At 38.1% G+C, this 24,952-nt stretch overlaps 1 protein-coding gene and 1 pseudogene across 1 annotated transcript; both read left to right on the top strand.

The window, feature by feature from the left end:
* Positions 1-9,333, top strand: part of LOC121400437 — a 63,470-nt pseudogene extending 54,137 nt beyond the window's left edge.
* Positions 9,334-9,932: 599 nt separating this feature from the next.
* LOC121400436 (protein kinase C delta type-like) lies at positions 9,933-24,703 on the top strand. The gene is made up of 10 exons (XM_041583544.1): positions 9,933-10,556; positions 12,423-12,529; positions 15,844-16,008; positions 16,405-16,496; positions 16,636-16,698; positions 17,246-17,384; positions 18,377-18,568; positions 19,652-19,780; positions 20,432-20,555; positions 23,823-24,703. The coding sequence occupies exons 1-9, from the start codon at positions 10,505-10,507 to the stop codon at positions 20,537-20,539; spliced, it is 1,047 nt and encodes a 348-aa protein (XP_041439478.1). The 5' UTR covers positions 9,933-10,504; the 3' UTR covers positions 20,540-20,555; positions 23,823-24,703.
* Positions 24,704-24,952: the final 249 nt, after the last annotated feature.

The raw sequence follows: 24,952 nt of genomic DNA, 5'->3' as shown, positions 1-24,952 counted from the left end.
ATATTATACTTGCTCCTGTGCTTCACAGTATGTGGGGAAAACCACACTCAGTGCTTGTGAGTTTCGGAGCTTATATAAGCAATTGAAAGGAAAGCTTTTAAGTCCGGTTTGGCTAAGAATGTTCATGAGAATCATGATGGAGTTATGAGTATACACTTCCAAATTCTATATAAACTAAATTTTCAGATAAGAAGGGTTTATTTGGATAAGAGGCTATTGAAAAAGATGCCTTTTGGGTTTATCATCTTAACACTTGAACCTCTAGGGGGAATGACTAGGGATTGGGAACTATTGTGTTTCTATTAAATATTGAGTATTTCATTCATTTATGGATTTGTTTTCCTTTTTCCTGTGTCTGTTTAAATGCTCTATATATTAATTTTAACTGGTAAATTGTGGTATAATATATCCACTGGAAGGGACATTATCAGGGTTATATTTTTATAGGTGTGTACTTCCTGATGTATTTATACATGTGTTCTGGAGGGGTCATGAGATTCCGATGAAGTGGCGTGACACCACGAAACATGTTAAGGGGCAAATTAATTTTTTTATGGTCAAAGCTGTCAAATTTGAATGGGGAGTTATTCAAATTCGATTTGAGTTTTTAAAAAAATTCGAGATGTATCATGGCCTTTTAAGAACGGAGGGAGGGAGACGTCCAGGGATACATTTTGAGTTGTTTGCAGCCTTCCTGACATTCAAGTTTTTTTCGGAGAAAACTTAATTCAATTTGAGTTTTCAGGTCGATTCCATTCATCAGAATTTAAAAAAATTATTTATTTTTAATAAATTTTGTTTTGTCAAATTTATGGGATTTTAGGGCCCGCTAAGTGTGTTGTCCCTATAGCGTGTTGGATCATGTTCTTTTCAAAAGGACAATAAAGAATTAATTATTTTAATATTGGTGTTGTCACGGGTGCTCCATGCAATGCTGCTGTTCATATTAACCTGCGTTGTGTTTGTACAGCTATGAATTATACAGAAGATATGTGTAGTCAGTAATTTTCTCTTTCACGAACAATTTGTGAAAAATAGTTTTATTGAAAAATAGTGTAAAATATTTGATATGTTTAATAGTGTAAAATAGTGTAAAATATTTAATATATTTTACAGGGATGGGACCTGTTATCCAGAATGTTCGGGACCTGGGGTTTTCCAAATAACGGATCTTTCTGTAATTTGGATCTTCATACCTTAAGTCTACTAGAAAATCATGTAAACATTAAATAAACTCAATAGGCTAATTTTGCTTCCAATAAGGATTAATTATATCTTAGTTGGGATCAAGTACAAGCTACTGTTTTATTATTATAGCAAAAATAATTTTTTCATTTGGATTATTTGGATAAAATGGAGTCTTTGCGGGATGGCCATTCCGTTATTTGGAGCTTTCTGGATAACTGGTTTCCAGATAACGGATCCCAGTAAAAAATGTTTCCCCCTTCCCACCCCTAGTTTGCATATGTGACTCCTCAATGTCTTACAATCTGTGTAACGATCTACCTTCCCTTCCCTGTTGTATCACCACAAAATTGTTTAAGTCCGTCTTCTCTTTCACTTTGGCTTAGATTTTTTTTTTTTTCTTTGTTTTTTCCGCATCTCTCGCGGGTGCATCAAATTCAGCTTGAAATTTCTAATGACTAAAAATGATCTAGTTTCATAGCATGTTGCTCTTACTGAACGAAGCAGCTGAAACAAACCGACTCTGTTGACAGAAATGATGTCTTGTCAGCGTATTCATCTTTCCAAAATCACGCTGGGCTGTTTTTAAAAAGAAAATGTCATTGTAGTGTGTGATTCCATTCCAAACCTGTTCTCTGTAACAAGTAAATGTCACTTTCTACCTAGACCCCAAAATACATTGAGCCCCTCTTTTTCTTTTTTTTTAAATGAGCTGGTCGGTTGCCTTGGGCATACTTCATACTGGCACAATCCGTAAAAAGTGGAAGTATTTGTAATATATTTAGAATTCTGTTACTTCTTAGTTAATATGTTGAAAGGCACCAAACCCAAGATTTCATATTCAATTTAGCTGAGTTCTAAGCATTTTTATAATGTAATCAAAGTTCTTTTTTTTTCCTGATCCTGAGCAGCTCTATTAAACTAAACTGGATATGTGGAATTTTTAAATGCCACAATTTTGAAAATATGGTTAACTATTTGGCCTCTTTGGTTAAATTGTAAAACCATGACTTGATATATTGATATATATATATATATATATATATATTTATATTTATAGTAGAACCCCCATTTTGCATCCTGATTTTAAGTTTTGATGGTGGTACCTGCTTGTCTAACAGTCTTAGTTGTGTCTAGGCTTATACTCGAGTTTCCCCAGTTTTCGTAAGTAAAATTAGGTATACTCGGGTCGGCTTATACTCGAGTATATACGGTACAAATTTTAAGAAATTATTTCCCTTTTCTCTTTAATTATTAAACAGTAGCTTTTACATGATCCCAACTTAGATATAATTAATCTTTATTGGAAGCAGAACCAGCCTTCTGGGGTTACATTATGTTTACATGATTTTCTAGTAGACTTAAAGGAGAAGGAAAGCTACTGAAGCAGTTTATTGCCAATAGATAAGCCACAAAAGTGCAAGCTATAACACTATATTTATTCTGCAGAATGCTTTACTATACTTGAGTAAACAGCTTTTGAAGTGTTCTCTGTTTAGGATAGCAACTGCCATATTAGCTTGGTGTGTCATCACTTGCTGCCTGAGTCTCTCCCTGCTCGCTCATAGCGCTGGGCTCGGATTACAGCAGGGAAGGGAGGAGAGATTGGGAGAGGAGCAAACTGAGCATGCTGAAGGCCGTGCCCTGGAGGTGTAAGCTGAAAACAGGAAGTCTGATACAGAAGCCCATGAGTACACAATAGAAGGAAAGAAATGTGCTGTTTCTTTTGATAGAGGACTCAGAGCAGCATTACTTTGAGGGTTTACTGGTGTATTTATATAGACCTTTCTGATAAAGCTTACTTAATTTTAGCCTTTCCTTCTCCTTTAAGGACTGAAGATCCAAATTACGGAATGATCTATTATCTGGAAAGCCCCAGATCCTGGTCATTCTGGATAATAGGTCCCATACCTGTACCTTGTACTTGATCCAAACTAAGATATAATTAATCCTTACTGAAAGTTAAACTAGCCTTTTGTGTTTATTTAATGTTTACATGATTTTCTAGTAGACTTAAGATGGCCATAGACGCAAAGATCTGATCGTACGAATCGAGAATTCATGGTCGGACATAACTTTCGTACGATTGTGGTCAGGGGCAGAACATCGGCTGATTTGTTCTTTTCTACTTTATTTGATCGGAATTGTTAGTGGCAGGTCGGGAGATGGGAAAGTCTGATCGGATCTTTGCGTCTATGGCCAGCTTTAAGGTATGAAGACCGGTTTCTGGAAAATACCACGTCCCGAGCATTTTGGATTAAAATAGTTTTTTTCTTTTTTTGCAGTCAAGGACATTAATGGGTGGACGCTCAGAAAGAAACGAGTACCTACTGCTTCACGCCTTCACAGAAAATAACTTCATAGTGCCAGACAAACCAGTGTTCAAGAAAATGCAGCAGACCACTGTGAGTGAGAGAAATATTTATTATAAAAGATTTATAAAGGGAACTGGGTGGGATTACAGATAAGGGCTCGGCTTCCTTCCATAGCTGGTCATGCTTTGTACATGATCGTGTGCATGGTAAGTTTATGTACAGATCACTAGAAGGTATTCTTTAAACTGTTATCCACAATAATCTGACCTGCCATACTGTCCAGTGTATTTTTTTATGTAAAGCCTTTTCCTTTACTCCCATTGCATCTTTCTAGAGACTAGTGATGGGCGAATTTATTCGGCAGGTGCAAATTCGCAGCGAATTTGCAAAATGGCCGCGAAAATTCGCCGCATCCAAAAAAAAAACTGATGCGGCATCAAAAATGAGACGCCAGCACCATTTTGCGAATTTTTTGCCTTTTTGGCAAAGTAACACGGCGCAAATTCGCCCATCACTACTAGAGAATTGTAATCTGTTATGGAAGATTTAGTAGGGCATAAAGGCATGATTAATGTAATACATGCACTGTCCCATTTAAAATGCTAAGCTCTCATTGATCATTTACTGTATTCAATCTTTTAACTGAATTATGATCTTGTGAAATGTGATCTGGTTTTTAAGGCAAATAATCATATCTTTTTTTTTCTAAATGGATTCTTCAACCATCTATTAAGTTAAAATTGTTTTAGATCTGTTGGCAGACTTTTTTTCTTAACTTTTCTTAATGGCAGGACTAGTAACATGATAAAAAAAATGTGTTTACAGGTATGGGATTAGTTATTCGGAAACCCGTTTTCCAGAAATCTCAATTACTTACCATAGACTCCATTGTATCCAAATAATCCAAATTTTTAAAAAAGGTCCTTTTTCTCTGTAATAATGGAACCGTACCTTGTACTTATACCAAACTAAGAAATAATTAATTCTTATTGGGAGCAAAACCAGCCTATTGTGTTTATATAATCTTTACATGATATTCTAGTCGACTTAAAGTCAACCTGTCAACCAGACATAAAAATCTGTATAATAAAAGTCCTTTTCAAATTAAACATGAAATCCAATTTTTATTTATTATTAAAACATTCATAGCTGTTGTAAGTTCATGGGGATGGACATCAGGTCCCCCATTCTGGTGCACAAACAAGATTCTGAGATGATGCAAGGCTTGTCTTAATAACAGTGTCCACAAAATAGCTCCTATAATTATGAATTCCCAGACTGAAGGAAACCAGATTCAAATAATTTATGTAGTGTAATTAAAGTTCATTTTGCTTGACTAATGTGATAAAATAGGATTTTAAATATATTTTTTGGGTGACAGGTCCCCTTTAATGCATGAAGATCTAAATTACGGAAAGATCTGTTACCCGAAAAACCACAGGTCCCGAGCATTCTGGATAACAGATCCCATACCCGTGTATAATATTTTATATGAATCTTTCATTTTGTTACTTTATTTCGCTTTATTGTTAGGTGGAGGACAATGATGAAATGGGCACGGATCAAAATAAAAATAAGAGTCGAAAGAAAGCTGCCTATGCTGGAGGATTGGTCCTGGAACCCAAAGTGGGTAGGTTCAATTAAGAATATATTTCCCCAGTATTAAACTTATTCCACAAATGAAACTGAAAAGAACAAGCTTTTTTTTGTTGGAGAAGAACACATTTTCCCATGGATTTTGATTCCCAATATAAACAGTTCTATAGATGAAGACACACTTATTACATATAGGGGCAGATTTATCAGTGTGAGATTAGCACTCGCCACAGAAAAATTCTCTTTCTATTGATTCATATATAATTTTTAGAATCATATTTATCAATGGAGTTCATTGGAGTTCTGTGGTGAGTTCTAATCTCACACTTTGATAAATCTGCCCCTAAAATTACATTTGATCCCTAAAACCCCAGAAATGTTACAAAATAAAAGTAAATTTAAACATCAATTGTGCTTAGAAAATTAGAAAAATAGGAGCCCTTGACTATTAGTCCACTAGGCATTAGTTCAGGATTATGAATATAATGGCTAGTAGTACAATCCAATTTAACACAAACCATGTTAGGACATTTTAGGGTAAGTCCACACAGGTCGTTTTGGGGAGATCTGGTTGCCTGGCGACTAATCTAAAAACGCCAGCGCTAATCACACGCGGCGGTTCGTTTTCCGAAGTCACCCGAACTTTCCTCGTGAAAACTAACCGACGTGTGTGATTAGCGCCGGCGTTTTGTTTTCATTTTAGCCGGCGTAGAGTCAGGGAAGGCATTTGGGGAGATTGCTTGCCGCAACAACGAGGCGATTAGTCGCCAGGCGAGCAAATCTCACCAAAACGCCCTGTGTGGCCTGACCCTTAAGGAATAAACAATCTATTCTGGATGTATTTATGTGGTTTACTGATTTACATTTTATAGCTTTGGTTATATGGACTTCTTTAGCAAAGGTTCCATCCTGCCTCGTATAGTTACTGCTGCACATCTCTTGGTAGTTTTTTGCTCCTCAAACACTCTCTGCTGCTCCACTGGTGGTCGTTTGTTGCTCAGTCTTTGTTTATTTTTTTATTTTTTTTTAGGTTTCTATGACAAATTCATCTTGCTTCTCGATTTCAACAGTTTGTACCCCTCCATCATTCAGGAATACAATATCTGCTTTACTACAGTGCACAGAGAGGCTCCCTCAACACAGAAAGTAAGTCGTCAGGTCTTCTGTTTGGTAAACATACTGGGCAAACTACAGTATTTCTACTTTCCTTTCCATATGTCATTCTGCTTCCAAACCCTCCCTTTATTTCTTCTCTTATTATGTCTGTCATTTTCACTCCCTTCCCACTAAATTTCATTTTCCCATTTCCCTCTGAGAATCGAAAAATAATTATATAGTTCCAGCACCCTAATAAAATATTTAGATTTATCCTGTAAGTCACAGGGGACTGTTTGATGTGAAGCTAGTATAGGGCCTAAGTGTGCAAAGTAGTGGGACCCCCTATGTCCTAATAATATAAGGCTTTAGTGCACCCTCAGTATGGCTTTCTGTGCCCAGTGCACCCCTGGTATGCCAGGCAGTTCCCAATATACCCAGGGAATGTCACACATGTAAGAAATTGCATGTATGTTATTTCTCACAGTCACCAGGGCACTTACTGTATGTTATGCAACTCCCAGCCAATTACAGTGCACAGAACACCCACTATATATCACACAGTGGTGTCTCAGTGCACCCAGTGTAGGTTATACTGTGCCTGGTATTACAGGTATGGGATCCATTATCCAGAAAGCTCAGAATAATGGAAAAGCCATCTTCCATAGACTCCATTATAATTAGATAATCCTACTTTTTAAACATGATTTTTTTTTTCTGTAATAATAAAACTGTACCTTGTACTTGAACTAAGGTATAGTTAATCCTTACTGGAAGAAAAGCCAACCTATTGGATTTATTTAATGTTTACATGATTTTCTAGTAGACTTAAGGTATGAGAATCCAAATTATGGAAAGATCTGTTATCTGGAAAACCCCAGGTCCCGAGCATTCTGGATAATAGGTCCCATACCTGTACCAGTTTAACCATGTATGCCACTTCTACAGTATGTCTCATAATGCTGAGTGCTGGCTAAAAGTGTCAAGTGCACCCAAGATATGTGACACAGTACCTAGCATAGCCACAATCTTCTAGCAATACCCATCGACAGTATGTCTTATAGTGCACAATGCACCCAAGCTTTGTCACACAGCATCTAGTAAACCCACAGTATGTGAACAGTATGACATACAGACTCCAGTGCAGCCACTGTATGTTATGGTGTGCAACCCAGCACAGCAACACAATCTCCAGAGCCTAATGAAACTATTTAGATCAGGGGTAGGCAACCCGCGGCTCCGGAGCCTCATGCGGCTCTTCATCCTGCTTGCTGTGGCTCAGTCTTGCGGCTTTGCCTGTCACATCGTCTATAGAGCCCTCGCACCTGCTGTCGGCTTCTTGAGTGTGCGACCGTGGTAAGCTAACCCTTAGCTTACCGCTGTCGCACACTCAAGCTGCCGCCAGCAGGTGCGTGGCCTGTATAGACATCTCAGGCAAGACCGAGCCGCAGCAAGATGATTCATTATGGTCCTTACCGTGGTCGCACACTCAGAACAAGAGAGAAGCCTCCAGAGTCCAACTGCAGCAGTTGCGAGGGCTATAGACGTGGATGTGACGCATATTTTAATGACGTCTATAGCCCTCGCCTTTAAACAGATGAGAACATTAGTATTTAGGGCTATTCAGTGTTTAATTTATTTCAAAGTAGGCTTACACATGCACACTGCATATTTGTTTGTTGTATTCTGTTGTTGTAACAGTTAAAATAAAAAAATAAAAAAACGTTTAAAAGTTTATAAACTGTGTTCTGTTTTGCGGCTCCAGACTATTTTTCTTTAGTGGAAGAGGGGGCAAAATGGCTCTTTTGATCGTAAAGGTTGCTGACCCCTGATTTAGATGATAAATGAGAGATACACCCATCCGCTGACACACACAGCCATGGCACCCAAAATGACACATAACTCCAATGATTCATACAGTGCCTCACAACCTGATATGCACCAATACAATGCCATATAACCCTCAGTACAGATTAACACAAGTGTCCAGTTATCTCACAGTGAATCACAGAGTTTATTTTGCAACCATTGCATCTCACACCTTTTTAACATTGGTCTATCTGCATCCAATCTTTCTGAGTTAGTCTCTTGGCTAGTTTCCTGCCCATCTTCTATAGTTTTGCTTCTATGAACTCTTTTTGCCCCCAATAGTGTGGGTCACCTTTTTTCTTTACAGTTACATCCCCCTCTTCCTCCTAATACAAACACTGAATAGCTACCAATGTCTTAGCTTGTTATGACTTGTTGATAATGCTATGGTTAGTTTCCTCTTCATATGTTAGATATTACTCTAGAATTCTCACTGACCATGTTCTCCACATGCCCCTGGGTGAAGGGGACATTTGCATTAGACAAACTGAACTTAAATGTGGGTGAAAAAGTTGCTACAAATAAAAACACTGCATATGGCACCCATTTTAATCTCTATAAAATTACAGACTGAAATAACAGAATTCCTAAAGAATGAATCCATTTAAAGTAAGTGTAGGGCTCACTGGATCAGCATTCATGGATCGGTGGCACAGTGCTCTTCAAGAAAGTACTTCAGGTTGTTTGTGATGTTTATGGAAGACATACACTTGACCCAATATATTGGCACTCCTCATTTTTATTTAGCAGATTTTATTTATGCCAGGCTACTAAAGGAATTTATTACTTTGACTGCCAAACCACAGGGCTGTGAATTTTAGCAGATGCTACTGCAACTTACTTGTTATTCACCATATATATATATATATTGGATAGATAACCAAATAACACAATTCAGATAGTGGGGATAATAAATGGAACTTGGGTACACTGATATTTGTGTCCTGCCCTTACATAATTGACATGAATTTTCCTTTGAAAGTGCTGTCTCTGTTGTTGGTTCAACATTAATTAATACAGTTATAAATCTGGGCAAAGCCCAAATACATAGTACAGGTACTTATACACTGAGTATATAATCATAAACAGGAGAAATGTGGAGTAATTAAAAGCCAAAGTTGCAACTAGTGTTGCCTAATGCTTTAACCCTTTCAATGCCAGCTGATTCTCATACTTTATTTGCCTTCAGTGCCAGCTGTTATTTGAACAATTTCTGGATCTGGAGCATCAACACTAAGATGCCAATTTGCTGACCTGAATTTATGCTGCATGGAGCATCTGTATCACCTAAAGGAGAGGTACTTTGGGAAAGGTAGTGTTACCTGCTATTTGTGGTAACTGGTACTGGTCTGTTTTATTTAGTAGCTAGGTTTTGTTATCAGACATATACACCCACATATGTTGCATAGTATTATCTTCATAAAATCTACTCTTATTGCTACCTGTTCTGCCTCACTTTCTAAGCAAACTAATGGGAGAATTAAAACTCTTATTTTTGTTATCTAGGCATTGCTGTGTGTGTGGCACGAGAAAGGTTAATACCTTCTGATTTCAGAAGGCTTCACGTTGCTTTCTAAGCAATGAAAGTGTGATCTCTTTAACTTATCAAGTAGTCTTGAGAAAGCAAAAACTTACAACCTCAGGAATGTCAGTTGACTCAATCAGAATGGCACCTTGAAGATCGTTGGGAAGTTTATTGCAAAACTGTGAGGATCTTGACAACATCCAGATAGATAAAAAAAGATTATAAAATGATCCACTCTAGCAATATACTGCACATGCAGTTAAAAATGGAGCCCAATATATACTACTGGAGCAAGTGGGGTAAACCAACAGACAGAGCTCAGAGGGGACAACAGAAGGGGAAAATGGGACAAAACAAGGGTGCATGTGTAACATGGCACTACCACTATATGTTACTATTTTTATTTACATTTGGTGTATCCCTTGGAGGCCATTAGGTGGAGGCTCTCCGCAACAATATACCAGGTTTCCTATGCTCTACCACCAGTGCCAAGGATGGTTCCCAGTTTGACTGATTGCCAGCAGGCAAATGATCACTGTATGCTGCAGTATAATCCTGCCATAGAAGAAATCACCAGCCATTTCTAATGCAACATTTTTTCTATAAAGCCAAATGTATCACTTATATCTTCCCCTAATTTGTAGAATAGGGTCTGTGCTATCTGATGATAGTGCTGCCGCATGCCACTCAGGCTGCCGCATGCCACTCAGACTCAAGCTAGCTGGATAGTGACAGTTTATTTTAACTGACTTTGTGCCAGTTAGGAGCAGGGTGTCCAGGAGTTTTCCCTTGGAGATTTTGTGACTAAATTGTGGATTAGAGAGTCAGAGCGACATTTTTTTGCAGGAAAAAAGTTTTTTATTACAGAGAGAAGAACAAGAGAAGAAGTAGAAAGAAAATCTGCAGAAAAGGAATTCAAATGGATAAAAAAAAGAAGACGAGAAGCAGAAGCCCAGAGGAGACCCCAACTGGTAAGCACAGAAAACATAAGCCACATTGCTAATTATTTAATCATTCATTCTGGCATTGGGTAGTCCCAAAAAGTTATCAAAAATAATTGCTGATAGGTTACTGTTGGTAAATGTACTGTTGCTATATAGCATATGTTATGAGTTGTGCTATAGTACTTATGTTACTGAATCAGCTCCATAGTGTCCCAAATATATATATATATATATATAAAGAGGTCCCTGCACTCAACCCATTATCACTATATTTAAGACAGAGACATTTTGTGCATACTGCTACTGAAAAATGCCTTACCCTTTATACAACACAGGGATTGTTTGTCCATATATTGCAATATATTTAAGCTGGCCAACTACGTCATCCCATATCTGGCCAGTCTACGCTTAATTTTCATCTGATTCATTAAGAATTCCTCTGCTTAATTATACATTTTACAAAGGGACTAAGTTTTACCTGCAACTTACTTGCTGCTTTCAAAGTAAAACTCCAAACTTGGCTGCCCTTTTATTAGACACCAGTGGGATCACCTGACTATAGCTGGGAAGGGTGGGAGTTACAACATGGAGCTGGTCACTGCTCCTGTATAACTATAACACACAAGGGAAAGTTGTGCTCACCACTAATTTTTTAAACCATTAGGCGGGGTGCAATGAGGGTGTGACCACAAAATACATATAGACAAATACAAGAGTCCTCTGTACTCAACTCCTCTGGCCAGCTTAAATATATTGCAATATATGGACAAACAATTCCTGTTTTTTTTAAAGGGTAAGGCATTTTTCAGTAGCAGTATGCACAAAATGTTGCTGTCTTAAATATATTGATAATGGGGTTGAGTGCAGAGGACTCTTGTATTTGTCTACATGTATTTTGTGGTCACACCCTCATTGCACCCCGGCCTATAAGGGCCTATTTAGAAACATTCAAATTACTATTTTTTGACAAATTGGAACCACAAAAAGCATTAATATAAAACTTTGGCAAGTAAAAGCAGTTGACGTCCTTGACAAGTCAATAGGAGCTGTGCTGATCTTAGTGAACCTTTTTTTTAGCCATTCAGCGTTTTAGAGGTGTTTGGATTTTTTTTGCTAGTAATTGTCAGGAAAATGCAAATTTTTTGAGATTTTCAAGGTTTTCTAAATTTATAGAGCATTATTCAGCATTTTTGTTTGTGCTTTTTATATGTGGATATTTTAATAAATTACAAGGCAATAATGATTAATTTAGAGCAATGGAGTTTAACTGCTAAAATGGAAACGTTGATAAATACGCTTCTAGAAATTCCATAGGAATGAATAGAAAATAGGTGAGTTTTCTGTTTAAGCTCTAATATCACACTTTGATAAATCTACCCTTAGAGGCACATTTATCAAGGGTCGATTTTCAAATTCATGCAAGTTTTTTTAAAACTTCCATAAACTCCCATGAACTCGAAATTTATTATCAAAATCTAATTTTCTAAACTTGGTTGAATGGGATTGACCCAAAAACTCGAATCGAATTTAATTTGAAATTTTAAAAACTCGATTTGAGTTTTTTCTCCGAAAAAAAACTTGAATTGTCAGGAAGGCTGCAAACATCACCAAATTGATCCTGGGCCTCTCCCATTGAACTTATAACAATCAATTTGACAGGTTTCAAGGTGGCAAACAGTCAAATTTGAGTTCTTAAAAGGATCAGAGTATGATAAATATCGAAAATTTAAATTTGACTATTAAAAAGCTTGAATCCCAATTTGGATAACTCCCTGTCGAATTTGACAGTTTGGCCCTTAAAAAAACTCGAATTAGAAATTACACCCTTGTTTAAATCTTCCCCTAGTGTATATCTATGGAAACAATTTAAATCCATATTTTTTATTCCTCTAGACACAAGAGCACAGAAGAGGTATCGAGTGGACGACACAACTCCGCCGCCCTTCAATATCAACAACTATCAGCTCATAAAAAAGCTGGGGAAGGGCTCCTTTGGCAAGGTAAGTGAATAATCGGCAGTAGGGGTACATTATCCCTTATAATCCATGAGTGATGCTCAGAGTTCCCTGTATAACTCAGCCTGCAGCCTTGTGCCTTTATATGGTCACAGAGCAACCCCTCAGTGACTTCTAATAGCCTTATCATTTACAAGTAGTGGGTACATATCCCCTATATATACATGAGTGATACTCAGAGTTCCCTGTATAATTCAGCCTGCAGCCTTGTGCCTTTATATGGTCACAGAACAACCCCTCAGTGACTTCTAATATCCTTATCATTTACAGTAGGGGGTACATTATCCCTTATAATACATGAGTGATACTCAGAGTTCCCTGTATAATTCAGCCTGCAGCCTTGTGCCTTTATATGGTCACAGAACAACCCCTCAGTGACTTCTAATATCTTATCTTAATAGTACATTATCTATAAACATGATGATACTAGGAGTCTGTATATTCACTGCACTTGTCTATATGTCACAGAACAACCTCAGTATTCAATATCCTATATTGAGTAGGGTACATACCCCTTTATAATCATGAGTGATACTCAATCTGTATAATTCAGTCTGCAGCCTTGTGCCTTTATATGGTCACAGAACAACCCCTCAGTGACTTCTAATATCCTTATTTACAGTAGGGGTACATTATCCCTTATAATACATGAGTGATACTCAGAGTTCCCTTTATAATTCAGCCTGCAGCCTTGTGCATTTATATGGTCACAGAACAACCCCTCAGTGACTTCTAATATCCTTATCATTTACAGTAGGGGTACATTATCCCTTATAATACATGAGTGATACTCAGAGTTCCCTGTATAACTCAGCCTGCAGCCTTGTGCCTTTATATGGTCACAGAACAACCCCTCAGTGACTTCTAATATCCTTATCATTTACAGTTATCATAGGCTTCCACTACTTGGTCCATTAGTGACCATATTGCAACTAATTACTAGCTGTATTACTGGCACATGCAGTACTTCTTTATCAGAGTTGTTAGTCCATTCCTTTGTCTTGTAGCAATTAAAGGGGAACCATCACAAAAATACAATTTTAATACAATGTAGATCACATAAAAACAGTCAACTTTGTAAATATGATTGATTAAAAGTTATGTTTAGTTTAATAGCTAAAGATTTATAGCTGACTCACTGCATTCTCTCTGCATCATTAGTCCACTGAGCTCAAGGTCACGGTCGTGTTTTGATTGACAGGAGTAGGTTACTTTTTATTGGTTGCTAGGCTCGGCACAGGTATTTCACCTGCAATTTTTTTTGGGACATTAGGCCCACGTAACACATTCTCCTTGCAGGCATATCCTCATTTATTGCGCCTCTCTTTTTAAAAAATTGTGCAAGGTAAAATATATAAATTGTGTTTTTTCTCCATTGTATTTTATATGTAAATATTTTACCCAATAGCCAACTAAAAGAGACCTGTGCCAATGCTTACAGCTATATGAGTAAGCGCTTTTTAGAAGATGGCAGTGAAAGGCACAAGTCTCTTTTAGTTTTTTATTGGGTAGTTTCATATAGGCAACAAATTAGAAAAGGGTTTCCCTGGGCACTCAGAGGCCATGAGTGGGGCATTCCATTGCGATCAGGGCGCATTTGGTCAGGATAAGAGGGGCATATTGAAATGATCAGCGGGGTATACAGAGAGTATTAGCAGGGCACCCTTCAAAGTTGAATTATAAAATGTATTCAGTAGTTTGTGGTTTAATTTGGTATATAAAGGGATCTAAGGCTACATGCAGAGTTTCTTCTTGAGATGGACTAAAATGATGGCTATTAAAATGAAGACCTAAAATAAATACTCTCCTAGACTCCCCCAATAACAACAGCGGTAGGTAACAAGAGACTATGGGGAATAAAATCAGCACCTCAGTTATGCAGGCTGTGTAGCCTAGAGCCTTGAGTAGGGGACTTCACAGATATTCAGCATCATCTAGATAAGAAGTGGAGATAACATCCTCAGTGAGGAGTCTATAGTAGCGAGAGTTGGTGCCTATAGTAACAGTGGGATAATAGTCTCTGGGAAGGGAGTGTGACTGTGGGATAGCAGGTATAGTAGGGAGAGATGGTGTCTATAGTAACAGTGGATAATAGTCTCTGGGAAGGGAGTGTGACTGTGGATAGCAGGTATAGTAGGGAGAGTTGGTGCCTATAGTAACAGTGGATAATAGTCTCTGGAAGGAGTGTGACTGTGGATAGCAGGTATAGTAGGGAGAGATGGTGCCTATAGTAACAGTGGATAATAGTCTCTGGGAAGGGAGTGTGACTGTGGGATAGCAGGTATAGTAGGGAGAGATGGTGCCTATAGTAGTGAATACGACTGTGGGATCAATAGTGCGTTGTGCGTAAGGGAGTTGTGACTGTGGGATAGCAGGTATAGTAGGGAGAGATGTGCCTATAGTAACAGTGGATAATAGTCTCTGGGAAGGGAGTGTGACGTGGGATAGCAGGTATAGTAGGAGAGTGGTGCTATAGTAACATGAATAGATAAGCATTAGTCATCATGAGGGAGATGGAGCGTAAAAAGTGCCTAGGTTAATGGAAGCTATGCAAACCAAAAGGCTGCAGCATCGAAACATGGGACATTTGGGAAAGGAAATAAAAAAATAAGCACTTCAGAATCAGAGCAGCCAGATCTTCCCATCACCTTTCCCAGATAGAGAATACTTTACACCAATAGAATACAATAAAACACTTCGGGGCTCTCCCTCCTTTTGTGGTGGTACTTGATGTACTTGACTGAGAGAATGTGCAGAGCTGACAGCCTTACTTTTCTCACAAGGAGCTTCCAGAGTAACAGTTGGTGTGAGGATGCTATTCAGCATGGAGGAGGGTGGGACTTTGCTAGTTGCTAGGTGACATCATAGCTAGTGAGAAGCCACTCCCATTCAGCAGTAGCTTGAACTATCTCTCAGAGGAAGCACCCTCATTGCATGTAGTAATATGTCATTTTACAAAAAAAGTAAGCATTTCTGCTAAAGAAATATATTTAAAGATATTATTATTTCCACCTCAACTATCCATTTGGAGAATTTGATTTTCACGATAGATCCCCTTTAAGGCAAAACATCTATTTTACCCTTTATCTTGACCATCATATCCCTATATCCTGACTTGCACAGCTTTATGTGAATTTTTTGAAAGATGTTCTCTTTAGGGGTTCAGAATGTTTATACTTTCAGACATCATCTCTATGAGTTGTCCATTTTTGTCCATTTAACACATCAATAATATCAGATTTGTTTGTGTCCTTACAAGGGACTCAATAACAATTACTCCCTTAATGCTCCTTTTGTAGGTGATGTTGGCTTCTTATACCATCAAGAGCCAGCTCGTCGCTGTGAAGATAATAAAGAAGAAAAAGAAGACAGACTACCATGATATCGAGATGGAGGCTACAATACTGCGGTTAGGTCACACATGTCCATTTCTTAGTCGGGCATATGCAATCTTCCAAACTGAGGTATTACTATTATTACTACTACAGGGCTTCTCTTCCACTTCTTACAAATACTTACACCACTGACAAAATTATTTCATTTAATAATTTGCAATTTCGCAAAGCCCTGTTACCTCATAAGCAAATCTGAGCAGTACTCAGGATGGGCGCTGGTAGTAAGTATGTTGAGGGTGGGATCCATTAAATATGAGTTTTATAAGTGTTTTTATTTTTTGTAACAATAAATGGACACCAACAACATAAATTGACACATAAACATGCTTCTCTGCTCCGTTGAATTGCTCTGTTTGACAGGAGCATATATAGGTATCTGAAATTATATCTCTTTGTCTGTGGTAATGATATTCCTCTGTTCTGCTCTATCCAATTCTATTTTTGTACCTATTGTTTTATAACCAGTCACTCGTGTTGTTCATCTTGGAGTATGCCAGAGGTGGAACGCTGCACAAGCTTATCAAACGTCACCGATATCTGAACAGCCAGGAAGCACAGTAAGTGACAAATTTCTTTGGACGTGGTGGTAGCTCCAGGTTTCCTTTGCGCCAGTAGACGCACTAGCACCGAATTCCCCAAAAGAGGCAGGATATATATATATTTAATCTAATGATTTTTAATTTTTTTCTTTAAAAGGTTTTATTCGGCGGAACTTGTCCTGGGTTTGAGGTACCTGCATAAGTATGGGATTATTCATCGGTAAGAACATTGCTCAAATTCCTCTCTTTTGATTTCATTTTATTCCTGGGCCTATTTTCTACACCCTTAACATGTCTTATCCTTCTCATTTCAGCTCCCATCTTGCAAAACTCCATTGTGAATAAAAACCTGTCAATATACAGATCATCCCACATGTACCGTTGCTTAAAATTAGTCAAATAAATTATTGGTACTTTATGATAAGGCAAAGTGTAACTTGCTGGTGCCATCTGTCATCTAAATAGATGATGATAACACAATTGCACAGGCATATACACTTTATCTTGGCTCCTGTAGCCTCATTTTGCTTTATTGTGTCTATTCCTGTATTCTTAGTTATGTCTTACCCATGTTACTTTTTTATGTCTTGTTTTCATACTCAATCACAATCTTTCTGTTCTCCTTCAATTTCTGTTCTTATATTTCATTTTCTGTTTTCCATCATGTTCAGTTAATGGGTTAGGATCCCTTGTCATTTCTCCTATCATTCCCAGTTGACTTTCTCTGACTTCCTATATTTAATACCAAACTCATATGTGTTTTACAGCGACCTCGAGCCAAGAAACATCTTACTGGATGAAGAGGGACACGTGCAGATCGCCGATTTTGGCTTTGCCCAGGCTAGAAAGTTTGACTCAAAGGCTTGTCATGGTACTGGAGGAGCATCGGGATATATGGCACCTGAGGTATGAAATATAGTTTTTAAAGGGATATTGGCATGACCTGTTTTTTTATTTTACAGGTATGGGACCTGTTATCCAGAATGCTCGGGACCTGGGGTTTTCCAGATAACGGATCTTTCCGTAATTTGGGTCTTCATGCCTTAAGTCTACTAGAAATTCATTTAGACATTAAATAACCCCAATAGGCTGGTTTTGCTTCCAATAAGGATTAATTATATCTTAGTTGGGATCAAGCACAAGCTACTGTTTTATTATTACAGAGAAAAAGGAAATCATTTTTAAAAATTTGGATTATTTGGCTAAAATGGAGTCCATGGGAGATAGCCATTCCGTAATTCGGAGCTTTTTGGATATCGGGTTTCCGGATAAGGGATCCTATACCTGTAATATAATTTACTCACCGTTTTATATTATTTTTTTATTCCCATAGCTGCTGTATGCATTTTGCTCATATGCTGGGTTGGGGGAGGGTGTATACCATAGTGGTATTACTTTAGTTTATGAGCATCCCGTAATCCTAGTTATAACTGATAACATGTTGATTTAAATATCATGTAAGAACAGGCCACAGACTGGACAAAGTAGTAATGGCACCCAATGCAAATACTACATGGCCCAGTTGCATGCTTCTTGACATCCACGCTTATCACTCTCCCCCTCTCCGCAGCTCAGACTGCACACAAAATACCTCAAACTACTGCTTGGTTCACCCACCCCCCACACAGCTCAGCACTCACTATTCAATTGCCCCCCCCCCACTGCATTTCCTAGCTAAGAAGCTATGACTTTTAGGTCTCTAGCTATCTGTATAAATCAGTCCTTAAATTGTCTGTACTCATTATTTCAGGAAAAAAACTTAATCAAAAATAATTTTGTTTAACGTGGATGGCAATGTTAGAAAACCCATTATTAAGGAGTTACAGATGAGGCAGGAATAATATGAAGAATTCTTTGAGTATTTCTTGTTGTTTGATGAATAATCCCATCTTTTCAAGGTTTTGGAGGACGTTCCATACAACTCATCAGCGGACTGGTGGTCGTTCGGTGTTGTCGTCTATGAAATGGCCACTGGCAAGCTGCCCTTTTCACCAAATGGAACCTTTCAAGAACAGCTGGACAACATCACTAACACGGAGCCATATTATCCAGAAACGCTTACACCTGAATTTCGTGACTTCATACAACAGGTTAGTAAAGAGTCACTGAAATTTTAATTGAACATTTAGTAAAAGAAAAGCTGTTGTATTTGCTGAATTGATTTTTTAACCAAAAAACTATTTATTTTTAAGAAAGTCTAATGGTTTCAAGGTACCTTTAATTTGCAGGAACAGTTGTGACCGCTAATATAGATAGTTCTCCAGAAGAGGTGGTCAGAGGCTCGATAATGCAGACACAGTCTTAAATGGGTGTGTTGTATCTAACAGCAAAGTCTTCTTCCCATTATAGTTTTTTATAGCTGTACTATGCATTGTTCTGGAGATTTCTCTGCTGAATGATGACTGTTGCTTTTCAGTATATTGGCATGTCTGGTGTCTCATCTCTGCCTCTGTCTTCTGTGTGTGTTGGTCTCTTTTCTACTTATGTCATGCCTCCATATTTGTGTTACATGCACTCCTTTCTTTTTCTGACACTTCCTCTCTGCCTTTTCCCTTCTAGTCTTCTCAATAATCTGCTGCTCCCAGGCCCAGACAGACAATCTGTGTATTCTTGCTAATGCTGTGGGGCTGCTGTAAGATGCCAGAGACAGTCACTGTTTAGTGGGGTTGTGGGGTCTTCTTGAGCCTCAGTGTACTTAAAATACTAGGACCTATTTTGAATCCTATTCCTGACATGGTTGCTGCCATTAAAGTAAACCTTTTGCTTGTGTCAAATGAGCCATTTTCCTTTTGACTTTATTTGGTTGTAAACCTCCCACAGTGTTTATATTAAACATTCCATTATGATTGCACAGCTATAGTAGTATTATAATCTAGAGGGTTCTCTTTTGAGGCGTTACATGATTTTAAGCACTGGATGCTGGCAGTTACTAAAGATGAGTTTGTGGGTATGAAATGATGATCTCTAATTAATATAAAAATTAAAATAATGTTTAACCTTTAAAATGCATTTCAACAGATCAGTATCTGCAGTGTTGATCAAATATCCAACACACTGATCATCTGGATGCCTGGAAAGGCCATTCACAGCATTAGCTATGAATTATTTAATTTTTCTTATTAAGCATTTAATTTGCAATTTCTTAAACAACTATTTATTTATTTATGTTCTAGCTCTTGAAGACGAAGGTAGAACATCGCCTTGGAGTCTACGCCAATGCCCAGGACCACCCATTTTTTTCATCAGTTAATTGGGAGACAGTAAAAGAACGAAGCATGGTGCCCCCTCTAAAACCAAGAATTGTAAGTGCATAACTGATTCCAGCAATTTAATAGCATTGAGCACTCCCCCGCGGAACATACACAGCACTCAGAGTCAACTTGATTAGTAGCATTTCTGCCTATCCTTTCAAGCAATTCCTATCTTGTTCTGATCCTTTCTGAAATGGATTTAATTTACTGTGTGAGACATTTAATAGACAGTCAAAAAACATCAATGGTCAGGGGCAGTACACATGTTTTTTTTATATGGACTGCAGGTGGTTTAAAATAAATAGTGCAGAGGGTACAATTCCCCTTACACAGTGGGGGTGACATGCAGGTGACCTGAAATCTGGTGACGTATGTGCAGATGTCCTGTCAATGGTACACTTATTTAGTCTGCATGTGCCCCAGCATGGCCATCCATGCAGGGAGTAGGCACTTGGTGAACACTGTCAGAGCAAACATGGTGAGGCACATTATATCATTAGTGTTTCCCCCATTTGGAGTTTGGGCTGTAACATTATCCCTTGTCCTCAGATTTCATTAAATACCCCTTACCCCGGGTGCCATCTTTGGGCTCATCCCTTGCCTTAGTTACAACTTGGTAATGATGCTATTAGTATGTTTCCTATCACTTTGGCAAAATGTAATAATTACTGTATAACTGTGTTGTTTTATCATTTCTTATAGAAACAAATTGATATGCTCAGCAACATTCCCTTCCCAGAAAACAAAATCAGAAAGACCGGCATGAACAAGGAATTCACCTACATAGATCCGAGTTGGCTAGACAAGTAATTGTGCCATCACCAAGGTAAAGGTTTGACGTAGGCTAACATTTTATTTCATCAATAGTTTAGTTAAGAATATTAATTTTAAGAATTAATTCTAGAAAATATTCCTGTGCTAAAACACAATTCTTTTGAGCTCTATTGACTGCCTCCCTGTATTTCCCACTGAGCAATCACTGCTATCATTAGACTCTCTTGTGTTCTGTGGTATCACCACAGGGGAGGGGGTATATATATATATATAGACAAATACTATAAACAACTTTCCCTTGTTTGTTATAGTTCTACAAGAGCAGTGACCAGCTCCATGTTGTAGCTCCCACCCCCTCCAACTATAGTCAGGTGATCCCACTGGTGTCTAATAAAAGGGCAGCCAAGTTTGGGAGTTTTACTTTCGAAAGCAGCTAGTAAGTTGCAGGTAAAACGTATTCGTCCCTTTTATAAAATGTATAATGAAACCATAGAATTCTTAATGAATCAGATGAAAATTGAGCATAGGACTGGCCAGATATGGGATGACTTTGACGTAGTTGGCCAGCTTAAATATATTGCAATATATGGACAAACAATCCCTGTTTTGTTTAAAGGGTAAGGCATTTTTCAGTAGCAGTATGCACAAAATGTCTCTGTCTTAAATATATTGATAATGGGTTGAGTGCAGAGGACTCTTGTATTTGTCTATATGTATTTTGTGGTCACAGCCTCATTGCACCCCCGCCTAATGATTTTAAAACTAGTGGTGAGCACAACTTTCCCTTGTTTGTTATATATATATATATATATATATTCCATATAAAATATAGTCTGAAATATACTCATGATACTTAATGGTGTGTTAGAGGAATTCTGGAAGAAATCTTGTTGTCTGAATCACTCTGCTACTTCATTTCTTACATTCTTCATACCTGTGGTGGAATGTAATAAAAGTCGCAAAGCGCAAACCAATTAGCAGAAATAAGAATAAAAAGTCTCATTTCCAATGTAATACTCTTCCTTAAACTGTTATTACATTGTGAATTTTAATTGCGCATTGCAAATTTTATTTGCGCATTGTCCACTTTGAAGAAGTGCTTGAAGGTGTCGTTATCTTTTGGAGCAAACATAACAACTTTTTCAGTAAGAAGTTTTATTACATTCACTGCGCACTGGCCCTAACTATAAAATTCGCAAAACTTCTTCCACTCACGGAAGTGTTCGGGTTCTCAAAAACGATATTAAATTCGCACAAAGGTAAATTTATTCACAGAGTAAACTGACAAAAGAGCAATTTATTTTCCCTAGCAGATTCGAGAGAGGGGGATACTAGAAACGGTCTCAACTGGGTTTCCCAATTCAGATACCTAGGCATAGAGATTACCAGAGATACATCCAAGTTTTGCGAGATCAATCTAGACCCCATCGTTGCCAAATTTAAGAATGATGCTATGCACTGGATGAAGCTCCCGTTAACGTTTTGGGGCAGAATCAACTTATTTAAAATGATTTACCTCCCGAAATTCCTTTACCCACTCCAAAATGCTCTGATAATGTTGACAAACCGCTTCTTTACTAAACTTAATAGTGAAATAAGATCATTTGTCTGGGCAAATAAATCCCCTCGAGTCGGATGGGACACTCTAACAGTCTCGTATCACACGGGTGGGCTGGCTTTACCTAATATGCAGCACTATTATTTTGCAGGACAATTAACATATGTGCATAATTGGTTCAATCCAGACCCTGATAATCCTCTAACAGCCTTACACGGAAATATTATGGGATCACTAGAGGCCCTACGTAACGCGCCATATAGGTCCATGAAAGACATGCCAGTCTTACCGGAGGTACTTAGCACCCCTATCAGAGTATGGGATATAGTAATGAAACAGAAGTCAAGTGTCAATAATACTACCTTCCCGCATATGCCCATTTGGAGGAACTCTAATCTCCAGCAGTTCCTTGATCTTCCTGACTTCTATAACTGGTCCCAGATAGGAGTAAAATGATTATCTGATCTAACAGCAGATTGAATTTTCCCCCAATTTGAAGTGCTGGAAAAAAAAATAGGAAACCATAGTTTACAGTTTTTTAGGTATCTGCAGTTACGCAATGCCTTTCAGTCACAATTTTGTTCCCTCAAACTGGAAATGGGCACAACCATATGGGAGGATAGGCTCTGGGAGCCCAAGACTGAAAAGTTGCTCTCTCAGCTATATAAATTGCTGCCTCCAACTACACCTACCCCCTTTGCCAAAGCAAAACTTAAATGGATTAAGGTGGTTCCTGCGCTTGGGGAGGAACAATGGGAAGAAGTGACTGATCATATATATGATTTTCTAATTGCCACTAGGGATAGATCCATACAATTTAAATTCTTCCACCAAGTGTATATTACTCCACTTAAGCTGAAAATTATGGGGAGATCGTCCAATGCTGAGTGCCCAAAATGTCAAGCTGCAAACGTGGGCTTTGTGCATATGGTGTGGTAATGTCTGCACATCAGCAGATACTGGTCTGAGCAGTTGGCTTTGCCAAGGGTTAAGTCTCCAGAAGTGTGTCTCCTGGGAGTAGTTGAGGATCTCCTTCCCCGGTCTAATTCAAGGAAACTAATGAGAGCAATCCTGTTTTATGCGAAAAAAATAATTGCCATTAAATAAATGCATGAGTTCTGAGTCACCGAAATTGTTAGACTGGATAACACTGGTGAAGAAAACCTTACCACTTATAAAACTAACATATGTAGCTCGAGGCTCTCCTACAAAATTCGATAATATTTGGGCCTCATGGTTAGATGCCAACCCAACACTTGAGCTCGCAGAGGTACCCCCTGCCTAGATATTCCCAGTGCAAAGACCATTAATCAGGGATACAGACTGTTTTTTTTTTTACTGTATATGTATTGTGATTGCTCTGTCACAAGATCCATCCAGTGATATTGGGTAAGTATGTCATTCCTCCAACAACCAATGGGAGATGTTACTATTTATGGACATTTGTCTATGAGTGACTTTTGTAATTGTTACTTTGCATTACCACTCTGGTTGCCAGCCAAGATGTGGCACTCCATAAATCAAACTTAGAATCTACTAGTTCATGCACACTGGTACTTGTGTATCAGAGGCTTAGATTCTACACTCCCTGGAAAAAGGAATAATAACTGTAGTTGAACCCAATCCTGGCCACCCATCTCGACTATTCATTGCAGGCAATAAAGATAATAGCTATAGATTTTTCTATTATCTATATAACATCTGATGTAAATTATAAAAACCTGAAACAAGATGACAACTCAACTCCTTTCTTTTCCACAGCTGGCTTCTCAACACGCATAATAACTGACTCATTTGGTGCAGGTTTGTAGCACTGTGGATAAGGTAAGTAAGACCAAGGTAGCCGGGGGCTATTTTTTTATTTTGTTTTAGGTTTAAAAAAAGAAAAAGAAAACCTTTTCCTCCTTTTCCCAGTTATGGTTTTATCTCTACTTTCCAATGTAGCCTCTGTACTTTCTCTTTACTTTCTTAAATAAGACAAAATGGGATTTATAAGTGCAAAACAAGCCCCTGATAATAATAGGAAGCTTATTAACTTGCCCAACTAGACCAATAATAAATTAAATTAAAACAGTGAAGGCACTGTATGTAATTTAACATAGATAAAGAATCGATATTTATTAAGGTTGTTTTCTTAATATTAGTAAAATATTTAAAAAAGCACAAAAATAGAAAAAGTATATAAGGCTAAAAGTATAATGCACACAGTCCTGGTGCTTATACCCCACAATTTAAAAACAGGGGTATTCATTCAAATGGATCCACTCAGGCCATGAAGCAAACATAAAATTTATAAAGCATCCTCAAAAAAACCAGGGGAAGCAAATATTCACTCCTGGTAACTTTAAGAGCTGAAATTGCTGGATTGATTCCCAGCATTTCTTTTAACAAGGTCTGTGATCTCACTAGAGGGAAGGGATGGGGGTGGGCATAGCTAGTGGGTTGTGAGTGGTCATTTATCAATTTTCGGCCAATCACAATGCACTAGTGGCATCCCTCTATTGATACAACAAACCGCAACCAAGTTTTAACGTAACTTCCCAAACAGTTAACTTTTAAGCTAAAAGTAATCTTATCAGATACTCAGCTAGACCCTTAGGCTAAGGCCACACTAGGCGATAGCGCCGCGATTTGACTCGCCGCGACTTTTCAGCCGCAATCGCTGGGGAAACTTTTGCGCTGGCGTCTATGGGGAATCGCGAGCGTAAAAACACACGCGGCGATCTTTTTTCTATTGTCGCTCGAAATCGCCTAGCGAGGCAATTTCGAGCGACAGTACAAAAAAGATCGCCGCGTGTGTTTTTACGCTGGCGATTTTTCGCGATTCCCCATAGACGCCAGCGCAAAAGTTTCCCCAGCGATTGCGGCTTAAAAGTCGCGGCGAAAAGTCG

Source organism: Xenopus laevis, chromosome 2S (assembly GCF_017654675.1).
Source record: "Xenopus laevis strain J_2021 chromosome 2S, Xenopus_laevis_v10.1, whole genome shotgun sequence".
In the NCBI taxonomy this organism is placed as follows: domain Eukaryota; kingdom Metazoa; phylum Chordata; class Amphibia; order Anura; family Pipidae; genus Xenopus; species Xenopus laevis.
The sequence above is the reverse complement of the archived record's forward strand: the minus strand, read 5'-3'. Positions and strand labels throughout refer to the sequence as shown.

Coding starts and splice junctions, on each gene's coding strand:
- LOC121400436 (XM_041583544.1), top strand. CDS start 10,505: ATGGATAAAAAAAAGAAGACGAGAAGCAGAAGCCCAGAGGAGACCCCA. Junction 16,009..16,404: donor ATGCAATCTTCCAAACTGAG/GTATTACTATTA, acceptor TTTTATAACCAG/TCACTCGTGTTGTTCATCTT. Junction 17,385..18,376: donor CGGGATATATGGCACCTGAG/GTATGAAATATA, acceptor CATCTTTTCAAG/GTTTTGGAGGACGTTCCATA.